Source organism: Triticum aestivum, chromosome 3B (genome assembly GCF_018294505.1).
Source record: "Triticum aestivum cultivar Chinese Spring chromosome 3B, IWGSC CS RefSeq v2.1, whole genome shotgun sequence".
In the NCBI taxonomy this organism is placed as follows: Eukaryota; Viridiplantae; Streptophyta; class Magnoliopsida; order Poales; family Poaceae; genus Triticum; species Triticum aestivum.
The window spans coordinates 79,562,324-79,584,879 of record NC_057801.1 but is presented as its reverse complement, the minus strand read 5'-3'; the positions used below and the strand labels follow the sequence as shown (position 1 = coordinate 79,584,879).

General features: G+C 44.5%; 1 protein-coding gene and 1 long non-coding RNA gene across 3 annotated transcripts; both read left to right on the top strand.

The window, feature by feature from the left end:
* The first annotated feature begins 515 nt into the window (after positions 1-515).
* LOC123068734 (protein FAR1-RELATED SEQUENCE 5) lies at positions 516-4,254 on the top strand. 2 transcript variants are annotated; one of them, XR_006431970.1, is made up of 7 exons: positions 516-682; positions 792-1,016; positions 1,199-1,463; positions 1,572-2,261; positions 2,418-2,875; positions 2,993-3,236; positions 3,389-4,254. XR_006431970.1 is itself a non-coding variant. In XM_044491359.1 (7 exons), the coding sequence occupies exons 4-7, from the start codon at positions 2,225-2,227 to the stop codon at positions 4,133-4,135; spliced, it is 1,530 nt and encodes a 509-aa protein (XP_044347294.1). In that variant the 5' UTR covers positions 517-682; positions 792-1,016; positions 1,199-1,463; positions 1,572-2,224; the 3' UTR covers positions 4,136-4,254. The 2 variants fall into 2 exon arrangements, 1 of the variants encoding a protein (XP_044347294.1); XM_044491359.1 differs by having other exon boundaries at positions 517-682; positions 2,993-3,280.
* An 860-nt stretch (positions 4,255-5,114) lies between these two features.
* On the top strand, positions 5,115-10,557 carry LOC123068735 (uncharacterized). Its single transcript, XR_006431971.1, has 2 exons — positions 5,115-9,721; positions 9,840-10,557. It is a non-coding gene; the product is annotated as an uncharacterized lncRNA (long non-coding RNA).
* Positions 10,558-22,556: the final 11,999 nt, after the last annotated feature.

Below are 22,556 nucleotides of genomic sequence, written 5' to 3'. Positions count from 1 at the left end.
GTTCAGGTTCAATTCCACAGCACAAGGGCTCAGATCAGATCTACATCAGCTGGTTGCCCGCGGCATCGATGATGAAATAATGACTCTTCGAAAGAGAGGAATGATGGCATGTTCCAGCTCAGATTCAAAATCTACAGAAACCAAACCTTGTAAGTTATCGAAATAGTGACTCTCAAAATGCTATGGCCTATGAGGCGTGGCGACGGTGCTCACGAGCGCGCGTGCTCACGGTATATGGGCCAATCGAACACGGCCTAATGGAACGACGCATTAAATGCCACTTGTGGGCCAAGCCACGGATACGTACATCGAGACGGTAGGATACGGTAACGTCGGAGGTACAGATAACGCCCCCGTGACGGCACAGTACAACATGTTCCGTTCGAACATGACGCTCATGACAATACGTACAGTTAAAACGGGGTTCGCTTAACGGCAGCTAAACGGTGTTGGGTTTGACCAAGATACACGCGTCGCACCTCGCATTACTCCTCTACCAACCGCACCGCTTTGGCGCCACGATATCCGGGTGAACAGAAAAAACATTTATCGACTGGATCACGCCTTGCTCTTCCTCCCCCGCTTGACCGTCCTCTCCCTCCGCCACAATGGAAACCATAGGAATGGCGATCGAGGATGCCGCATCCGGCGGCGTCAAGTTCTTGGCAGATCCCGTTGACAGGTACCTATGATATTTTGCGATTTACAATTGTTCCTACAGTCCGTTTTCGATCTCGTGAGCACAAATCGTCTGAGATCTGACTGCACTGCTGCCGCCTGTCCTACTGAAGGTTTCCGGTGCCGGATCTCGGCAGCGGCGAGGCTGTGCTTGATGCTGTAACCACCCAAACACTCGTGTGCGCAGCCGCGCAGTCGAGCGTCGCCGGTGCAGGAGACGCCACGACCACGGTACAGCTAGATGGGGACGCCAGCTGCGAAGGGGTCAGCTTGTCAGCACCAAGCTCGGAGCAGTCAGCCGGCAAAGACGAAAGCAAGGCCTCTGGCTGGGCAAAAAGGTATTGATATTTTGGACTTACTATGGAAAGCAATATTCACATCATTTTGCAAAAAAAAAAATGACTGCCCGTGTATCACGCTGCTGGTTGAAAAAAACTGAATTACGCTTGCTATTTCAAAACTGCTTATTCTCAGAAAACAGGGTGCTATCATACTGATGCTCCATGTGTGGTTGTTGCAGAGTACGTATTGGCCGAGCCCCTCTTGAGCGTCCTCCATGCGCCGGCAGAATAAGCGCACTTGGAAAAACATTGAGATGCTACGCAGAGAAGAAGAGAGAAACTGTTGTAGTTCCTGTTGTCGGTGACAGCTTCGATTCACTTGGAGAAGCATATGACTACTACAACCTGTATTCCTGGGAAATTGGTTTCGGTGTGCGATATGGAAAAAGCAGATTAAATGTGGAGAGGACAAAATGTATGCAAGAAATAGTCTGTGGATGCTCGGTATGTAATTCCTCTCAGTACCATACTGAACATGCAAATTTCATTGCTTTCAAAACAAGCAAATCAAAATCCCTCACTTTCTGCTGTTTGACCTAAAATAAAATTCAGGGAATACCGAAGAGAAGTAATACAAGGTCTTGCCGTTGCAGATGTCCAGCTATGATAAGGTTACTACGTTCAAAGGACAATGGATGGTATATAAGTGAACACAGGGCATTCCACAATCACTCTCTATCGGACAAGTGCGAACAGAAAATATATTGGCCCTCACATAGACATATCGACATTTATACAAGAGATGTTGTCAAGCAGTTGCGTGCGAATAATATTAGCATAGGCAAAGTGTACAACATAATTGGCAGTTTCTTTGGCTCCATGAGCAGTGTACCTTTCAGCAAAAGAGCACTGAGGGGCCTATGTGGACAGATTAGCCGAGACCAGGCAGATGATGATGTCAGAAAAACAATGGAAGTTTTCGCTGAGCTGGGTTCAAAAGATTCAGGATTATACTATAGAGTACAGCCAGACGCAGACAACCGTATACGAAATCTGTTATGGTCAACAGGAGCAAGCAGGGCACAGTATCACTACATCGGAGATGCTATAACTTTTGATACCACGTACCGAACCAACATGTATGATATGCCATTCGGTTTGTTTGTCGGAGTAAACACCATTTCCAAAGTATCATATTCGGAGGAGTTTTAGTTAGAGATGAGACAACAGAAACATTTGAGTGGGTGTTCACTGAGTTTATCCGGATGATGGGTGGCAAACATCCGCAAACCATACTAACAGGTGCGTGCTCTTTGTGAATCACAATTTGGTTTGTTTGTCAGTTACGTTCCTGTATTGAATTCTCACAGCAAAATCGTCCCACGAAGAATGTTTTTCAGCTTCATTCAATGATGATTACTGGAACAAAAATAACTTGTTCTTGCTGTGTGCCTACAGACCAATGCAGGGCTATGGAATTAGCAATTGAGAAGGTGATGCCAAACACAACGCATCGCTGGTGCAAGTGGCATATCTTGAAAAAGGCAAAAGAATCTATTGGAGCCCATTACACGAAGAGGAGCAAGTTCCGAATGGACTTCCACAAGATAATACACCACATGCTGACAGTTGATGAATTTGAGACAGCATGGAATCAACTGACAGAAACACACGGTTTGCAAAGGCACCCTTACTTGACTCAGATATATGAGACGAGAGAAAAGTGGGCAAAGCCATATTTCAATGGTAAATTATGTGCAAAGATGTCAAGCACACAACGCAGTGAGAGTGCAAACCATATGCTCAAAACTTATGTTCCAGCAAGCTGCCCCATGCACATTTTCGTTAGGCAATATATGCGACTTCTTTTTGATAGGGAAGCAGCTGAGAACTACGAGGAAAGGCGCACTATGATAGTAAGTTGGCATTTTTTTAATTTCATATTTCCCGTAGACAAGCAAAACAAAAAAGATTTTGCGATCATCGTATGAGCATCCATAACCAACATTTCTTCTGTCATGTTTCATTTACAGAATACACCAGTTATGAGGGTGAACACACCACTCGAGCAGCATGCCAGCAATGTGTACACACGAGCCATGTTTGAGAAATTTGGTGAAGTACTATATGAATCAGGGCAATATAAAATAGAAGAGGTGAGCCGGTGGAAAACATATATAGCGCGACGACACCACCCAGAGAAGCATGAAAAATGGTGTAGAGTTTTCTACAAAGTTGAAGTTGTCGATGACGGCGCACTGATAGTGTGCGAATGTGGTAATTTCGAATACACGGGATTGCTTTGTTGCCATGCATTAAAGGTGCCATATAAAAAAAGTCTTCTTCGTTAAGATCTCCCTCATTCTGTATGCAACAAGTACCCCTTCTCTTGTTGGTCAACAGCATCCTGATAAAATGTTGACGTGTAGGTCCTTGATGTCCTTGGTGTGGATCATATACCAGCTAATCACATTTTGAAACGCTGGACGAAGGACGCACGGGACTTGCTGCCAGATCATCTGGCGCACCTTCAGAAAGATAAGATTAATGTCAATTCTATAACATTCAGGCACTTGAATTTGTACACACATGCCCTCGAAGTTGTCCGTCTTGGTGATGCCAACACATCTACATATGATTGTGCAATGGAAATACTGAAAAAATCAATGGATACACTGACGCCCATGGCCAGCGTCCGTGATGGCATGGGGCTTGAAGACAAAATTCAGTCAGATAAAGGGAAAGGCAAGGAGATGATTCCAGTGCATTCAGCAGAAATCCATGAAGATAGCGATGCTGAAGGGAGTGCAGTTGGCAATTTTGTTGGTTTGAAGCCTCCAGAACGAAAGCGTAAACCAGGAAGACCTACTACCAGCCGGGATAAGCCTCCCTATGATGATCGAGGTGCAAAGAGCAAAAAATTCAAGGGCACAGTGAACAGCCAAGCTCCAGATGGCGGGGGTACAAGCAAGCGTACTCGTTTCTGCAGTATATGTCGTGAACCTGGTCACAAGAGTACTACATGCCCGCAAAGAGGTGATCTCCCTCGCAAGGAAAGGAAGGAGGCCAAATGTTCAAACTGTGGTGTCGGTGGCCACAAGAAGAACACCTGCAACAAGCCTAAAGCGGTGTTGCATGTCGTTGAACATGCAACCATGGAGCAGATTACCATCTAGGAAAACAAAGAGTTCTGTTGTATTCAGCTGCATAGGCTTAGTGCTCTTGTAATCTTTACTTGTCATCCATTAAACCAGTGCAACTTTTTCAAAAATAATGCTGATTGGACTGCTCACAATCAGCTGCTGTCGTGACTATGTGTACCTCACTTAACCACGCATGACGTGGCCGCTTTAATGTCTTGAAAAACTTCTCATCAGCTCTGTCGTTTGATTTTTCGGTCCACAATGATGTCTAATATTATGAATTGAAATAAATGGCTTGTGTATTGCTGTCTTTTCATAATGCCTGCTTGATTGCTGATCTGCACCACGACTAGCAGGAAAAATGGATGTATGCATGCTCTGTCCATGTGTCCACATCCTGCACATGTGTCAACATATGCCGACCTCTTCTTCTGGGTTGCCGGGCGGGAAGCTCCCCCAGTTCAATTTTCGAACTTGCTGGGCGGGATCTGGCCTACTGCGTACTTAACTACCAAGCTGTACGCCCCTGCATACCTCACACCTTGTGCTCTCCCCCTGTTTTCATTTACCGTCTGAATCCCAACTGAACACCTTCTGTAGATGGCCTCCTCTGCTTCTACCGGCAACTCTGCAGTCCGGGCCTCCTCCGGTTCCAGCTCCGTCGTCTTCACCAACTATGCTGCTCAGGTCGAGGTTGCCGAAGATGTAACCGCTGACCAACGTGCATCTGCTTGCGTCCCTCACCAGGAGATGCTTCCGCAGTCGGGTGCTTGTTCTGTCCAAGTAAGTAACTATCCTTTTGGACGCCGCTAACTGTCACACGTGTGGGCGTTAAGAAATCTGCCCACACGTTTTGTCTGGTGCCTAAGAGGACCAGCCCACACGTCTGTGTGTGGGCAAAACAACTAGCGCCCACACGCCTCTTTTTTTCCCTCCCGGTCCCTCTTACACGCGTGCGTGTGGGCGAAATAGATAACGCCCACACGCCCGGTACGTCAGGCCCGCACGTCCATGTTCGTTTAAGTGCAGTTGCCATGTCGCTGAACTACGGTTGTCATGTCGGACAACTACAGTTGCCATGTTTGCTCAACTGCAGTTGCCATCTCAGGTCAAAGTTCCAGATTGCCATTTTTTGGACAACTACAGTTATTGCCATGTGTGGTCTGGTCTACTGCAGTTGCCATGATTTCAAAACTTTAGGAGTTGCCACCTACTAACACTAGGCAGTTGCCATGTAGCGCTACAAAAAAATGCATGGCAAAAAACGTTCGGGTAAAAAAAAAGAGTTGCCATGTGCTCACAAGCATGCTAGGGCAGTTGCCATTTAAAAAAGAAAGAGTTGCCATCTGCTTACGTGCACGCTAGGGCAGTTTGCCATGTACCATGCCAAACATATGGCAACTGACATGTTCGGGTAAAAAAAAGAGAGTTGCCATCTTCTTGCAATCACACTAGGGCAGTTGCTATGTACACTGCAAAACGCATGGCAACTGGCAGCTTAGGTGTGGGAGAGGAGGCGGGCGTGTGGGCGAGATGGCAAACTGCCCACACACCAGCCCTTGTGCGTGACTGAAACTGGTGTGTGGGCGAACTACTAAACGCCCACACACCAGCCCCTCCGGGTGGTAAAACGGATGTGTGGGCGACCTCTCTCACACACCACACACGCGAGTTATCCTACGTGGCATATAAAATCAGCTAATTCGTGCCAAGATTCGTGCAGAAGTTACTGGACGATGATGGAGGCGTGTGGATGAGTTGGCTAACGCCCACACGTGTGGGCATTAACATTTCCGATCCTTTTTTTCATCCATGTTTTAGTCTTTGATCTCAACTTCATTGAATCTGTCCCGGCAAAGAACCTTGCATGGATTCAGACCAGAACTTTCTTGCAGGATTCTGTGGCCGGGAGATATATCCAACAAGCGTCAACTGAAGACAGAGACTGCGAGCATGGGGGAAAGGTTCAGTCCCATTTTTTTGCAACTGAAGAAGTGTGCACCTACGATCCAGAAGAACACGCATCCATTAATATCGACCAAGCACCCCTCTACGGGCCACCCACATTTAATGTGTTAGGTGGGCCGACGCATCGCCATAAAAAAGCAGATGCCACCGTTTTCTCTTGACGGTTGCACCTACGGTCCACATCAACGCAGCGCCCCGACGGCTATCCGTCTGTCCTGTTTATCCGTTCGTACTACGATAACGACCGTCACGTATACGTCCCACGCGCATACATTAATTGTCCCATCTGTACGCGCCCACTACGAGTCCCCGTCCTAATCCCATCGCGAATCGACGCTCCCCGATACCGTGAGCAGGCGGACGAGCACGCCGATGAATTTCCGATGGCCTATGAGCATAACCAATCAGTATGGTCTAAGAACTGAAAGGAGGATTACACATGTCAATGCATATTTTTTCCACAAACCTTTGCGTGAATTGATGCATATGTCGCATCGTCCTCGGCAGGAACATATATAGTACTTCCTAGTGCCTTGGTTTTCGTTCTGCTCCTGCCTGGTCCGCACCTCCACTTCCATGTCCATGTAAACAGATGCATCACCAGGTGAAAAAATAAATAAATAATAAACGGCATCTGGCTGAGTGCCAAGGTTGACTGATTTCCTTCAAAAAGGAGATTAGATGGAGAAAGCAGGGCTTACATAGAATAGAGAGTGCGGACCAAACAAGCAAGCCGACCGGAGATGCCTCATGGTAGGGCAGGTCAGGTCGACGATGTTGTACATGAGCGTGCGAGGTGTTGGACTGAGGATAAAAGAGGAGCTAGCAATGGGGGGCGGGGGCGGGGGCGGGCAGTAAATAGAGAGAGGAGGCGGGGGTGCCAGCCACCATATCTATGGAGAGGAGAGGAGCGAGCGACCAACACGGGGAGGCGTCCGATGGAGGGTCATTCGGCGTGATGGATGGAAACGAGAAGGAGGCGGCGTTGCGGGGAGGTGCCTCGTTTCTACGGAGAATTGAAGGATCCAGATCAATCTATCGAGAGCTTTATTGTTCAAAAACGCAAGGTTGGTAGGTGCTCAATTAATAGCGTGTAGGAAGAGTTGAAGGTATTTCGTAATTATTCTACTCTTTATGGACAGCATTCAACTTATGTTTATTATTTTTATTTTTTTGCAGAAGACCTGTAATTTTATTAGCACACAAAGTAACCTTCAAGAACAAGTATAGCTACCCCACAGTAAGCAAAAAGACCTTGTGCAAAAATGAAAATACAACCAAATCCCTACACAGGGTCATCATCACCGCCGAGAGCTCACAGAATTCTTACCAAGTAATTCCCTGAAAAATCCCGAATGTAGATAGCAGCTAGCTTGTTTGTTTCTATCTACTCTGGATGAAGCGATGATGACTTTTGTCTTGAACGAGCAAATTGTTTCATCAACACATTAATGGTATAGCATAGTTATGCTATTTTGCAAGGGGCGAATAATGAGTATGATAAACTATTCCACATACACAAATCTAAATAAGTGAGAGCTGAAATATAATAGTAGTATCTTTGTATTTCTTTCTTTCTTTCCAAAAGCCAGCCACTACTCCACCTCTTTTACATACATGCATACATACATACATACATACAAGGTACTATTGGTCACTGATAAATATATGATCCATCTCATTTATAATACCTAAATAGTTCATCCCCACTACTCCCTCCATCCGGTGAAGAGTGTACATCTAGTTTCAAAATTTGTCCACAAAAAAGTGTACTTATATCTTTCCAATACGCTTGGGAAAAAAATACTTCTCTCCCATCACACGGTAATCAAGACCAATAACAATCTACACATGGTATTTTAATTTCTACATGCACTTAGCTCATTGGATTTAGGTAATTAAAGAGGAGGGAGATGGTGACTTGCACCTTTCCAATGCATTTTTTACCCAACTCCATAATTTGTCCTAAAATTTCTAGATGTACACTCTTCACCGGACGGAGGGAGTATATCATTTCTCTTGACATGCAGTCTATCCACATCACTAATCAACATGCAACCATGCACTTCGCTCCACCTCAGCAATCTAGCCGCATCCTCAGCGATAGTGCCACATCAGCAACTTTTGCCCATGCATTGAAAACACACATGCATGTTAGTTCAGCAAAAAAAAAACCTGTTCGTCCGGTGCAAGCGAGGCATGCCCTTTGATATTACGCGGTGCCCGAGCAACCCTCTATTTTTCTGGCGTAATTGATCTCTCATTATCTCTGATTCGCCACGCACGGGCAACACAGCCGCGATCTGCCCGAGAACTGCATGTATGCGCGCGTGAGACCACCCAGTAAGAGCATGGCTAACACTAGCCATAATGGAGAGTAACATACACTAGTAACATACACATATCCCTAGACTATGTTACTATCTCAATAGTGGGTAGTAACATAAGTATGGTAACATGCAAATCTTCATTTATTAGGTTATAGACTCATATTGCATTGGGACGTGTGATGTTACAGTAACTAGCTAAGTTACTAGTACTACATCTCTCCTCATTAACTCACTGCCACATAAGCAAATTTGCTGAGTTGGGCTCCATGTTACTACCGAAGTTACTCCCATTGTGGCTAGTCTGATAAGAAAGCCCGCTGCTGGCTATATACCGATGCCATGTCACTTATAGCCTTCATAAAAGCCCATTAGTATAATAGATTGACTCTAAGCTAGCTATTAGATTGGATATAGTATTTAATGCTTGCATGTAAAGAAAGGCAAGGAAACACATGTGATTGGAACAGACGAAGTACCGCCTGCTTTTTAGCTCTCATGCGGCTGCATGCAGGTCACTTTTTCTTGGTTGTTGCGCTGTAGCCGGGCGACTAGTGAGACGCCCGCTCCCTTCTCTTTCCTCCGTTCTCTCTCCTCCAGCTGGGATTCTGGTGACGTGTGATGGCTTATAGCCTGCTGAGTGTGTCCTATTATACCTGCTTTAATGTGCGAAGGACACAAATCAACGCAAAGCAAGAACTCAACAAATTTTATCCAAGCATGTCGCCCATCAATTCGTTGCAGTTAATTACTATTGCCTAAAAACCCATGCATGCAGTTAATTACGGCTGAACTGAATCGTGCATTGGCATGCTAATAGTTCGAACTTGTTTTATGCTGTCTGTCTTCTGAATTCTGTAAGTCTGGTTTTCAGTAATGAAAATCGAAAGGGGAGAGCCCTTCTTTAATAATAATAATAAAAAAGCTTTTGGCCCGCCGGTCTATTCCCTTCCCAGTCCCAGACTAGTAGTATCATTTATTGCTGGCGCGTTATCTCTTCCTCTTCTCCATCCGGTTCAACTAGCACAAATCAACCCTTCAGGAGCGATGGTGGCATTCATGGCGATGTATATAGCCACCCATTGCAAACACAACCAAATTGAAACATCTCTCACCTTCAGGAGCGATGCTGGCGTTCATGGCGAGGTCCTGCTCCTTCGTGAGTCGTCCACGCCGGAGACCCGCGCACTGCTGCTTTCCTAGGCCCCTGTAATCTTGGCACTTGAACCGAGCCCTGCATCCGATTGCCGATGAAACGGACCCTTTTGGCTTCGCTGGTCCAAGCGACGCACCCCGTCCTCCTCCGGCATCAGCTGCACTGAAGGTGGGGGCTCTCCTTACTCTCTATCTCCTTAGATCTGAGTGATTTTTTTTTTTGAGTTAGCTTGAGTTGGAAGCTCTGCTCGTGTGTGTGGTAACTGGTAAGAAGTTATATTTTTCAGAAGAAAGCTTTGTTCCATCTCCGGCCACCTCCTCCACGTAGCAAGTCCGGTCTTTCTCACCCACGGCCTTACCTACAATCCTATCTAACTCGAGCACTGTCGGCAAGCATTTGCCGAGATACGATGGTTCGTGCACATCTCTCCCTCATCGATCTGGTTGATTTTGATTAGAAATTCAGTTTCGTTTTTTACTGTCCTTGAAGGAATAAACAGATGAAACTCACCATGTTCTACCTGCAATTCCAGTCGTGCATCTCTCTCTCTCTCTCACACATTAGTATGAATCATATTGATATTTTTATTGCTACTTATGATTGATTTGCAGAATTGAACATATGACATAGTGCAGTTCATCTCCAGTATTCCCTGCAAAAAAAAAAAAAAAGTTCATCTCCAGTATGTTCGTTCGTGACAGTACTATTTCAGAGACATTGTTGTTCTTCTACTGTATGTGTTCAAAACCAAAGGTTTCGTTTGATTGCTGCTCAGCATCCGGAGGCTTGAGTATTGCACCTAAAAGAAGGAGGCAAGGAGCTCTAATTATTAGTTCTCTGATTTTTTCATTTCAAAAAAAAGGAGCTCTAATTATTTTTTATCTGATATTCTTTTTGCTTTGAGATAAACGCTGGAATAGTAACAGACTTTCAGTTTCAAGCATGTCAATGTATAAATGTATAATTACAATCAAAGAATCTTCTATAAGGCTAAGCATTTGGGATATTATGTCTTCAAACCTATAGCATCTCTTGACATGTAAGAATAATTCTTTTCTGTCATTACAATATCACTATATAATTGTTCTGGTTTGATGACACTGTGCTCATAGCCTAAAAGATTCCTGCTTGCTGAGAGGATCAAGTATGGCCTGTTATGATAATCATTTGATTTAATTGTAATATGCCGGTTGGCAGCCTATTAAAAAATGTGTCACAAAATAGAGTGTATACGTTGTCCTACCCAAGAACCATGCCATTTTTTACACCTTCGGTTATTCTCTCAAAATGCAAAATGGTAGTCAACGCAACCTAATACCCATTTAGTGCATTACACCTCAAGGCTAATGTTGGGGATATAGTTATTGGTATGATCCGTCCAGGAGGGGCCGGGTTATACTTACAAATATTGTTAAGGCCCAGGACCCAGGATAGAGATGGCGGTTCAATTAAGAGCCCAAAGCCCAGAGGCGACTTAAGGCCCGTAGTGATAAACCGCCATGTATGCGTGACTTGTATTGTAAGGCAAGAATAGTTAAGAGATCGAGACGGACACTGTTTATGAGCCGGTCGGGACTCTGTAGAGCCGCTGGGCGTCGACCCTGTATATAAAGGGACGACCCGGCGGCGGTTCAGGACAAGTAACATTAACTCGAGAGTTAGGTCAAGCAATTCGCTCCCTGGTTATCGAGACATAAGCAATCCCACTCAAAACTGGATCGTAGGCTTTTACCTTCACTGTAAGGGGCCGAACCAGTATAAACCTCGTGTCTTTTGTTCCGATTAACCCCTTTAAGCTTCCTAGTTGTGATGGCTCCATGACCAAGTCCTTTCACTAGGACATCTGCCGTGACAATTCCACGACAGTTGGTGCCCATCGTGGGGCCAGCGCACGGTGCTGTGGGCCGGATGACCAAGAGTCGTCGCGGCAAGCTCTACATCGACGATGCAGGCTGGGGCCCCGACGCCGGCTCAATTGAGTACGGGTACCGGGTTCCCTTCGGCGGAATTCACGTCTTCATCGGCAAGATCGGTGAGCTGGGCCTTGAGCCGGACATCTGCACCGACCTCGTCGAAATGGTTCAGCGTGCGAGACCCGCCCGGGCTTCGCCTGCTGTGAAGCATGCCTTCGTGGGATGCATCCACGGAGGGCTCTCTGAAGGATCTGCATCTGACGGTGAGACGGCCATCTACTCTGATGGCGGGTCATCCACAGGTGAGACAGATTCATTGTATCAACTTCAAGATGGCGGGCTTGGGGGCTGTTCCGATGGCAGCAGTATTCCGGATTGCCTCGAGCCGTCGAGCAGAGTCGGAATCTTCATGGCCGGCACACAACCTATCCAAGACTCCACAACTGCGGCAGCCATGACCTCCGGGTCAGCGGCAGCCGAGGCAGGAGGCCGTGTGCGCTCGCCGGCTCAGGTGTTGATGGATCTCATCGAAAAGCTGACCACTCTGTTAACCGATGTGGTCAACCCGACGGATCAGGCTCGACATGATGCGGACGTGGCACAATTAAAGTTGGATATGGTGCAGGCTAAGGAAGACCTAGCAGCGGAAGATGTCAGGATAACCGCAGAACAGGCGGCTCTAGATGTTCAGGCTCAGCGGATTGAGGCACAGACTTTCCGGCTCACGCAAGATCAGAATGCGTCTAATGAGGTCATGAGGAGAAGACATCAGAAGACTCAGTCTCAACTCCCTCCGGTTTATGATCCTCGAAACCTCTTTCATACACCTGGTGCAGGGCCTAGTAACACGTCGTGGCTCTCCCCGCGTACTGAGGCAGACTGGGTTGCAACACCCGGGGTCGGGGCGCCGGTTCAGCCGCAGATGATGGGGCCTCCCCGCATGAACACGGCTCCACCTCAGTATGTACCAACACCTCCGGGTCACTATTCTAACCCATTGGAGAACATGATAGCGGCGGCGGCACGGCTGGCGGCTTTCCCAGTTGATGGCGACTCTCTGGCGACGGTTGAAACCCGCCGGGTCAGAAAACTTCTTTAGACGGCCTTAGCACAATAGGAGGCATACTCATATAGCCGGGACAGGATCCATTCAACCCTTTGTACAAGCCGAAGCCCGAGTTATAGCAGGCACATGGAGTCAGCGACCATTTCAAGCAACGTCCGGCGCCATAACCAGCCAGGTGGGCATGACCCGGCGCACCATGGGGCCTTCAACTTGGTAGATCAAGACAGAATATGTCAAGAGGCTGAGCGGGCGGCGGCTGAGCAAGCGGCTCAGCAGACGACTTACCAGCCGTATCCGGTTTATCCAACGACTTCTATCGAGGCAGGTATGGCCACCAGGACCGAAGGTGTCCCCTGTCTAGCGCCGGCTCTACGTAACGAGCTCTTGCCCAAGGATTTTAAGGGACCTAGGAAGGTGCCGAACTACACGGCCGACTTACAGCCCGGGGCATGGATTGAAAGTTACGTGATGGCTATGGAGTTATTGGAGGTCAGTGAAGTTGCGATGGCCAAGTACTTTACCATGATGTTGGATGGGACTGCCCGCACTTGGTTGAAAGGCCTGCCACCTAATTCAATCAGTTCATGGGCGGAGCTAAAAGCCCGGTTCATCCAGAATTTCAAGGATACGTGCAAACAGCCCATGTCAATTGTGGATTTGACGAATTGTAAGCAAGAGGAGGGCGAGTCTACAACCCATTGGGTGCGCCGGGTTAAAGCCATAATACATTCATCTGATAAGATGGATGCCGGCTCTGCAGTCTTAATGTTCGAGAAAAATTGCCGCTTTTTGCCTCTAAAACAAAAGCTGGGGCGGCTCAAGCGCGATTGTAATGATATGGGCACGCTGATGGCGGCCCTGGTCAAGTACTCCGACTCAGATAGTACCAAGGATCCCGAGTCTGATGATGACAAGACAGGGAAGGGAAAGAAGAATGGCAACGGCAAGGGCCCTCAGCACAACCCGGCAAATCAAGGAGGTAATAAACGTAAGGCTGACGGTAGTTTGGATTTTGTGGCTAACACTGGTGCACAGGCTAACAACCAACAACGTAAGGGGAGGCCACCTCCCCGGTCTAGCGGGTCAGGCCCCATGCTTGAGCAGTTATTGAACGAGCCCTGTCCAAGGCACGACACTCAGCAGAAGCCGGCTACCCATCTATGGAAGGACTATACGATCATGAAGGCCTTCAAGAATTCCAACATGTTCGATGGTAACAATGAGCAGGGCGGCGGCTCAGGAGGCGGCGGTTTTCATGGCCCGGGCGGCGGTTCAAATCTCAATTTTCAAAATTCTCAAGGCAATCAAGGTGGATATAACCAACAATCTGGCCAGGGTGGTCAGCAGCAGCAGCAAGGTGGATACCAGAGCCATCCAAAGCAGCTGAATAGTGGCCAATATCATGTGTTTACCACCAGTCTATGCAAACAGGACCAGAAGCTTCATAAGAGGGCTGTGAATGCTGTTGAGCCAGCAGTTCCTCGTTATTTAAGATGTCTGAGCAACCTATTCTATGGAGTAGGGAAGATCACCCTCCCTGGGTTGATAATCCGGGTCACTTAGCCTTGGTGGTGGCCCCTCAGGTGGGTGGATATAAATTCACCAAGGTACTCATGGATGGAGGCAGCAGTATCAACATCCTCTATTATGAGACCTTCCGTCGCATGGGGCTAACTAATAAAAGCCTTAAGCAGTCCAACACTGTCTTCCATGGAGTCGTGCCTGATAAATCGGCGTATCCAGTCGGTAAGATCGAATTGGAGGTAGCCTTTGGGGATGAATATGACTCCAGGGCCGAGAAATTGACGTTTGAAGTAGTCAAGATTAAGAGCCCATATCATGCTTTGTTTGGGCGACCGGCTTATGCCAAGTTCATGGCACAGCCGTGTTATGTGTATTTACAGCTCAAGATGCCGGGTCATAAGGGAATCATTACAGTGCATGGGAGCCGGAAGGTGGCCTTAGAATGTGAAGAGGGTGACGCGGCTTATGCTGAGTCAGTCTGTGCAACAGAAGAGTTAAAATTCTACAAAGACAATGTTGACCCGGCGGATATGACATCTTTGAAGAAGCCAACCACAGAGCATGAGTCGGTCATGAAGTTTAAGTCGACCGATGATACTAAGCTTGTTGACTTTGTTCCGGGCAACCCATCCAAGCAATTCAGTATCAGTGCTAATTTGGATCCCAAATAGGAAAGCGCGCTCATCGAGTTCATCCGCGAGAACCGGGACATCTTTGCACGAAAACCTTCTGACATGCCAGGTGTACTAAGAGAACTCGCTGAGCACACTCTTAATATTGAGCCAAAGTTTAAGTCGGTCAAGCAGTTTCTTTGGCGGTTCAATGAGGAGAGGTGGAAGGCCATTGGTGCGGAGGTAGCCCGGCTCTTAGCAGCTGGGTTCATCATTGAAGTTTTTCATCTAGAGTGGTTGGCTAACCCGGTGCTTGTGCTTAAGAAAAACGGCACTTGGCGTATGTGTGTAGATTACACGGATTTAAACAAGGCTTGTCCAGCTGATCCTTTTGCTCTCCCTCGTATTGATCAAATCATTGTTGCTACGACGGGTTGTGCGCGTTTGAGTTTTTTGGATGCTTACTCCGGTTATCATCAGATCAAGATGGCGGTGAAGGACCAGGAGAAGACGGTGTTCATTACTCCTTTTGGAGCCTTCTGCTATGTATCAATGCCTTTTGGGCTCAAGAGTGCCCAGGTGACCTATCAGCGATGTGTGCAGAATTGTCTTCATAATCAAATTGGACGCAATGTTCATGCTTATGTAGATGACATAGTGGTGAAATCCAGAGAGAAGGAGACCTTGATCGATGATCTCAAGGAAACCTTTGACAATCTTCGGATTTACAAGATGATGCTTGATACGTCTCCAATGTATCTATAATTTATGAAACATTCATGCTATTTTATTATCTGTTTTGAATGATTACGCGCTTTATTATACACTTTTATATTACTTTTGGGACTAACCTATTAACCGGAGGCCCAGCCCATATTGTTGTTTTATTGCCTGTTTCAGTATTTCGAGGAAAAGGAATATCAAACGGAGTCCAAATGGAATGAAACCTTCGGCAGCGTGATTTTTTGGAAGAATATGATCCTGGAGACTTGGAGTTCACATCAGAAGATCCTAGAGGCAGCCACGAGATAGGAGGGCGCGCCCCCCTGTAGGGCGCGCCCCTGTCTCATGGGCCCCTCGAGCACCTCCCGACCGACTTCTTTCGCCTATATAAGCCTACGTACCCTAAAACCATCGAATATCAAGATAGATCGAGAGTTCCGCCACCGCAAGCCTCTGTAGCCACCAAAAACCTCTCGGGAGCCCGTTCCGGCACCCTGCTGGAGGGGGAACCCACCACCGGTGGGCATCTTCATCATCCCGACGCTATCCATGACGAGGAGGGAGTAGTTCACCCTCGGGGCTGAGGGTATGTACCAGTAGCTATGTGTTTGATCTCTCTCTCTCTCTCTCGTGTTCTCGAATTTCACACGATCTTGATGTATCGCGAGCTTTGCTATTATAGTTGGTCTTATGATGTTTCTCCCCCTCTACTCTCTTGTGATGAATTGAGTTTCCCTCTTGAAGTTATCTTATCGGATTGAGTCTTTGTTTGAGAACACTTGATGTATGTCTTGCCGTGTTTATCCGTGGTGACAATGGGATGTCACGTGCCACTTGATGTATATTTTGGTGACCAACTTGCGGGTTCCGCCCATGAACCTATGCATATGGGTTGGCACACGTTTTCTTGACTCTCCGATAGAAACTTTGGGGCACTCTTTGAAGTACTTTGTGTTGGTTGAATAGATGAATCTGAGATTGTGTGATGCATATCGTATAATCATGCCCACGGATCCTTGAGGTGACAATGGAGTATCTAGGTGACATTAGGGTTTTGATTGATTTGTGTCTTAAGCTGTTATTCTAGTATGAACTCTTGAATAGATTGACCCGAAAGAATAACTTTGAGGTGGTTTTGTACCCTACCATAATCTCTTCGTTTGTTCTCCGCTATTAGTGGCTTTAGAGTGACTCTTTGTTGCATGTTGAGGGATTGTTATATGATCTATCTATGTTATTATTGTTGAGAGAACTTGCAATAGTGAAAGTATGAACCCTATGCCTTGTTTCCTATCATTGCAATACCGTTTTCGCTCACTTTTATGATTAGTTACCTTGCTATTTTTATATTTTCAGATTACAAAAACCTATATCTACCATCCATATTGCACTTGTATCACCATCTCTTCGCCGAACTAGTGCACCTATACAATTTATCATTGTATTGGGTGTGTTGGGGACACAAGAGACTCTTTGTTATTTGGTTGCAGGGTTGTTTGAGAGAGACCATCTTCATCCTACGCCTTCCACGGATTGATAAACCTTAGGTCATCCACTGAAGGGAAATTTGCTACTGTCGTGTAGGGGAGGTGAGTGCTTGAAGGTATATCTTTAGATCTTGCAATCGAATCTTTTTGTTTCTTGTTTTATCACTAGTTTAGTTTATAAAAGAAAACTAAAAAAATGGAGTTAAGTTTGTCTCATACGCTTCATCTTTTTAATATCTTTCGTGAGTATGACGGGAAGGAAAATTGTGCTCAAGTGCTAGAAGAAGAATGCATTAAAATGCTTGCTACTGAATCTTTGAATGATGAGCATGATTGCCATGTTGTTAGTATGAACTCCTTGAATATTCATGATGCTAATGATATGCAAAGCCACAAGCTTGGAGAAGCTATGTTTAATGAATATGATATATTTTGTCCCCCAAGCTTTGATGAGCAAATTTATTTTGATGATAGCATGCCTCTTATTTATGATGATTATATTGACGAAAGTGGGTTTGGAAGAGTGTCAACTTTAGGAAGTAGTGATCCCACTATTTTGGAGGATGTTGAATCTTATTGTGATGAGCATGAAGAGTCAACTTTATTTAGTGATGATTCCACTATTTCGGAAGAGGTTCCCATTGATTATGAGAACAAAGTTGCTATCTATGATGATTATTGTGATGACTTTTATGCTATTAAGAATAATGATAACCATGAAACTTGTCATCATGATTTTAGTTTTCAATTGGATTATGCCTCACATGATAATTATTTTGGTGAGTTGCTCCCACTACTATTCATGAGAAGAATTTTGCTTATGTGGAGAGTAGTAAATTTTCTATGTTTGTAGATCATGAAATGAATGCTTTAGGTGATGGTTATATTGTTGAATTCATTCATGATGCTACTGAAAATTATTATGAGGGAGGAACATATGCTTGTATGAATTGCAATAATGTCAAGTTTCCTCTCTATGTGTTGAAAGTCTTGAAGTTATGCTTGTTTTACCTTCCTATGCTTGTTGATTATTGTTCCCTTAAGTTGTTTGCTCATAAAATCCCTATGCATAGAAAGTGGTTTAGACATAAATGTGCTAGTCATATGCTTCATGATGCTTCCGTTATGTTTCAATTCTTATCTTTTATGTGAGTATCATTGTCATCATCATGCCTAGCTAGAAAGGCATTAAAGAAAAGTGCTTGTTGGGAGACAACCCAATATTTATTCTTACTGTTTTTGTGTGTCCACATGATTATGCTACTGTGTTAATCATGTTTTATAGCTTTTGTTTCAATAAAGTGCCAAGTAAGACCTTTAGGATGGCTTACGGTGATAGTTGTGTTGATCCTGCTGAAAATCAGAAACTTTTGCACCCCGTAAATTAGTTTGTTTAATTCATGTAGATGTGCTTCTGATCTGATTCTTTTTGCTCTGGATTGGTACACAAATTTCTTAGTACTTCCTAATTTGGTAGGATTTTTGGAGTTCCAGAAGTATACGTTTGATACAGATTACTAGAGACTATTCTGTTTTTGACAGATTCTGTTTTCTGTGTGTTGTTTGCTTATTTTGATGCATCTATGGCTAGTATTAAGTGGTATGAACCATAGATAAGTTGGAATACAGTAGATATTACACCAATATGAATTTAGAATGAGTTCATTACAGTACCTAAGTGGTGGTTTTATTTTCTTATACTAACGGAGTTTACGAGTTTTCTGTTGAGTTTTGTGTTGTGGAGTTTTCAAGTTTTGGGTAAAGATTCGATGGAGTATGGAATAAGGAGTGGCAAGAGCCTAAGATTATGGATTCCCAAGGCACCCCAAGGTAATATCCAAGGACAACCAAGAGCCTAAGCTTGGGGATGCCCCGGAAGGCATCCCCTCTTTCGTCTTCGTTCATCGGTAACTTTACTTGGAGCTATATTTTTATTCGCCACATGATATGTGTTTTGCTTGGAGAGTCATTTTATTTTGTTAGTTTTTGCTTACTGTTATTTAGAATAATGTTTTGCATCTTTATTTTCAATAAAAATGTCAAGGATAGCCTTTGCCATGCTTATTTTGCTAGTATACATGTTGCTGTTTGAAAACAGAAAGTTTACCTCTGTTGGAAAAATTCCCTAGAAAAGTCAGAGCATGATATAATGTTGATTTTTTTTGCATATTTAGCTCTGATAAATTTCCTACATTGGAAATTTTATTTCATAATTTTTGGAGTTAGGGAAGTATGGATACTCTTGCATTCTCTACAGACTGTACTGTTTTGGCAGATTGCTGTTACGTTTGCATTGTTTGCTTGTTTAATGATTTTATTTGAGGATAGGAGTATTAAATATGCAGAGGAATTTAGTATTCAATGTTGAATAATAATTTTAGTGATTTGTCACAGTAGAAAATGATAAGGTTTTGCATTGGTTTATACTAACCTATCTCACGAGTTCTTGTTGAGTTTGGTGTGGATGAAGCTTTTGATAAAAAGAGAAACCATGATATGAGAGGAATTAAGGAGACACAAAAGTTCAAGTTTTGGGATGCCCAAAGCACCCCAAGATAATATTTCAAGAAGTTTAAAGCATCTAAGCTTGGGGATGCCTCGGTAGGCATCCCACCTTTCTTCTTCAACAACTATCGGTTAGTACTGGTTGAGACTAAGTTTTTGCTTCTCCACATGAGTTGTGCTATCCTTGCAATGTCATTTTATTTTGTTTTGCTTGCTGTTTGAATACAATACCAAGATCTGAAATTCTTAAATGAGAGAGTCTTCGCATAGTTGCATTATTATTTAGCTACTCATTGATCTTCACTTATATCTTTTTGGAGTAGTTTTGTCATTTACTCGTGTGCTTCACTTATATCCTATGAGTAAATTTTTGAATGAGTTGATTGTCATAAATCTGAAATTATATATGCCTCATTTGCTTATCCCATGGGGAGTAATGACTTCACGTCTAAGAAGTAGAGACTGTAAATTTATTGAAGGTTAGCAAGCATTGTATTGGTCATTTGAACAATTCATGAAAGAATATTGAAGGAAGGGAGATATCATATATAAATACACTATCCTAGACATCTTTTATAATTGGGAGCACTCATTAAGTATGACATGCTAAAGAGTTGATGTTGGACAAGAAAGACAATGTAATGGTTTATGTTTTCCGACATCTTAGTTAAAGTATATTGTCATGGATCATTCAAACATGTTGAGCTTGCCTTTCCCCCTCATGCTAGTCAAAATTCCTTGCACCAAGTAGAGATACTACTTGTGCTTCCAATATCCTTAAACCCAGTTTTGCCATGAGAGTCCACCATACCTACCTATGGATTGAGTAAGATCGTTCAAGTAAGTTGTCATCGGTGCAAGCAATAAAAATTGCTCTCTAAATATGTATGATCTTTTGGTGTGAAGAAAATAGCTTTATACTATCTTGTTATGGAAGCAATAAAAGCGACGGACTTCATAATAAAGGTCCATATACAAGTGCAATATAAAGTGACGTTCATTCGCATTAAGATTTCGTGCATCCAACCCTAAAAATGCACGACAACCTCTGCTTCCCTCTGCGAAGGGCCTATCTTTTAGTTTATGTCTTTTACTTTTATGCAAGAGTCAAGGTGATCTCTGCCTTTCCCTTTTTCATTTTATCCTTTGGCAAGCACCTTGAGTTGGGAAGATCCTGATATATATATCCAATTGGATGTAAGTTAGCATGAACTATTATTGTTGACATCACTCAAAGGTGAATACGTTGGGAGGCAACACTATAAGCCCCTATTTTTCTCAGTGTCCGATTGAAACTCCATAACCATTAGTATTGCGTGAGTGTTAGCAATTGTAGAAGACTATATGATAGTGAGTATGTGGAGTTTGATATTCCTGAAAATAAGATGAATTGCAATTGTTTGTTGACTGAGAATGAAATTTGCTAGTTTTCAAGAAAGTTTATGGTTTATGCTTTAACATGTGAATTGCTTGTTACTTTATCCTGAGAAGTTTTATGAGATGAACTACTGTTATGACATATTATCATGCTAGAAAAGGTGATTGAAATTATCATTGATCAAATTTGTGCACCTACTAGCATTCACACTTTGTAAATTCTTTCTTTTATCATTTACCTACTCGAGGACGAGTAGGAATTAAGCTTAGGGATGCCGATACGTCTCCAACGTATCTATAATTTATGAAGCATTCATGCTATTTTATTATCTGTTTTGAATGATTACACGCTTTATTATACACTTTTATATTACTTTTCGGACTAACCTATTAACCGGAGGCCCAGCCCATATTGCTGTTTTATTGCCTGTTTTAGTATTTCGATGAAAAGAAAAATCAAACGGAGTCCAAACGGAATGAAACCTTCGGCAGCGTGATTTTTTGGAAGAATATGATCCTGGAGACTTGGAGTTCACGTCAGAAGATCCTCGAGGTAGCCACGAGATAGGAGGGCGCCCCCCTGCAGGGCGTGCCCCTTGTCTCATGGGCCCCTCGAGCACCTCCCGACCGACTTCTTTCGCCTATATAAGCCTACTTACCCTAAAACCATCGAATATCAAGATAGATCGGGAGTTCCCCCGCCGCAAGCCTTTGTAGCCACCAAAAACCTCTCGAGAGCCCGTTCCGGCACCCTGCCGGAGGGGGAACCCATCACCGGTGGGCATCTTCATCATCCTGGCGCTATCCATGACGAGGAGGGAGTAGTTCACTCTCGGGGCTGAGGGTATGTACCAGTAGCTATGTGTTTGAGCTCTCTCTCTCTCTCTCTCGTGTTCTTGATTTGGCATGATCTTGATGTACCAGTAGCTATGTGTCCTTCATGAAGGGGATTGTGGTCATCATGCTGGGTCAAAATCCCTCGTAGCCAAGGCTTTCTGTCATGGATTATATTGACTGACAGTAAATTTGACTGTTGTTAGAAGTTCTCAAGACGGGCTCATGTGCCGGCTCAAGAATTGAGGATGATTCCAATTACTTGGCCATTTGCACTCTGGGGACTTGACATGGTTGGACCTTTTAAAAGGTCTAAATATAAAAAGACCCACCTCTTGGTGGCAGTTGATAAATTTACAAAGTGGGTTGAGGCAGAGCCAGTCAGTAAGTGTGATGCAGCTACGGCGGTTCAGTTCATGAAGAAGGTGATATTTTGCTTCGGCTTTCCACACAGCATTATAGCTGACAACGACACTAATCTGTCTAAAGGCGCCATAGAAGAATTTTGTCAACGTGAGCATATTCGGCTTGATGTTTCATTCGTGGCCCACCCCCAATCCAACGGTCAAGCCGAGAGAGCCAATCAGGAGATCTTGAAAGGCATCAAGCCCCGGCTTTTGGTCCCCCTGCAGCGGACACCGAGTTGCTAGGTTGAGGAGTTACCCTCTATGTTATGGAGCATCAATAGTACTCCCAACAGATCTACGGGTTATACGCCTTTCTTCATGGTCTACGGAGCTGAGGCGGTTCTCCCTAGCGACATCCGTCATGACTCGCCTCGCGTGGCGGCTTATGTTGAGGCGGACAATGAACAGGCGCGTCAGGATGCTCTTGACCTGTTAGATGAACAACGGGACTGAAGGAAATATGCCCTAGAGGCAATAATAAAGTTATTATTCATTTTCTCATATCATGATAAATGTTTATTATTCATGCTAGAATTGTATTAACCGGAAACATGAT

Excerpts from the sequence above, each read along its gene's own strand:
- LOC123068734 (XM_044491359.1), top strand. The coding sequence starts at position 2,225 with ATGATGGGTGGCAAACATCCGCAAACCATACTAACAG. Across the intron at positions 2,262-2,417 it reads TCCGCAAACCATACTAACAG|ACCAATGCAGGGCTATGGAA; the intron begins GTGCGTGCTCTT and ends GTGTGCCTACAG. Across the intron at positions 2,876-2,992 it reads AGGAAAGGCGCACTATGATA|AATACACCAGTTATGAGGGT; the intron begins GTAAGTTGGCAT and ends TTTCATTTACAG.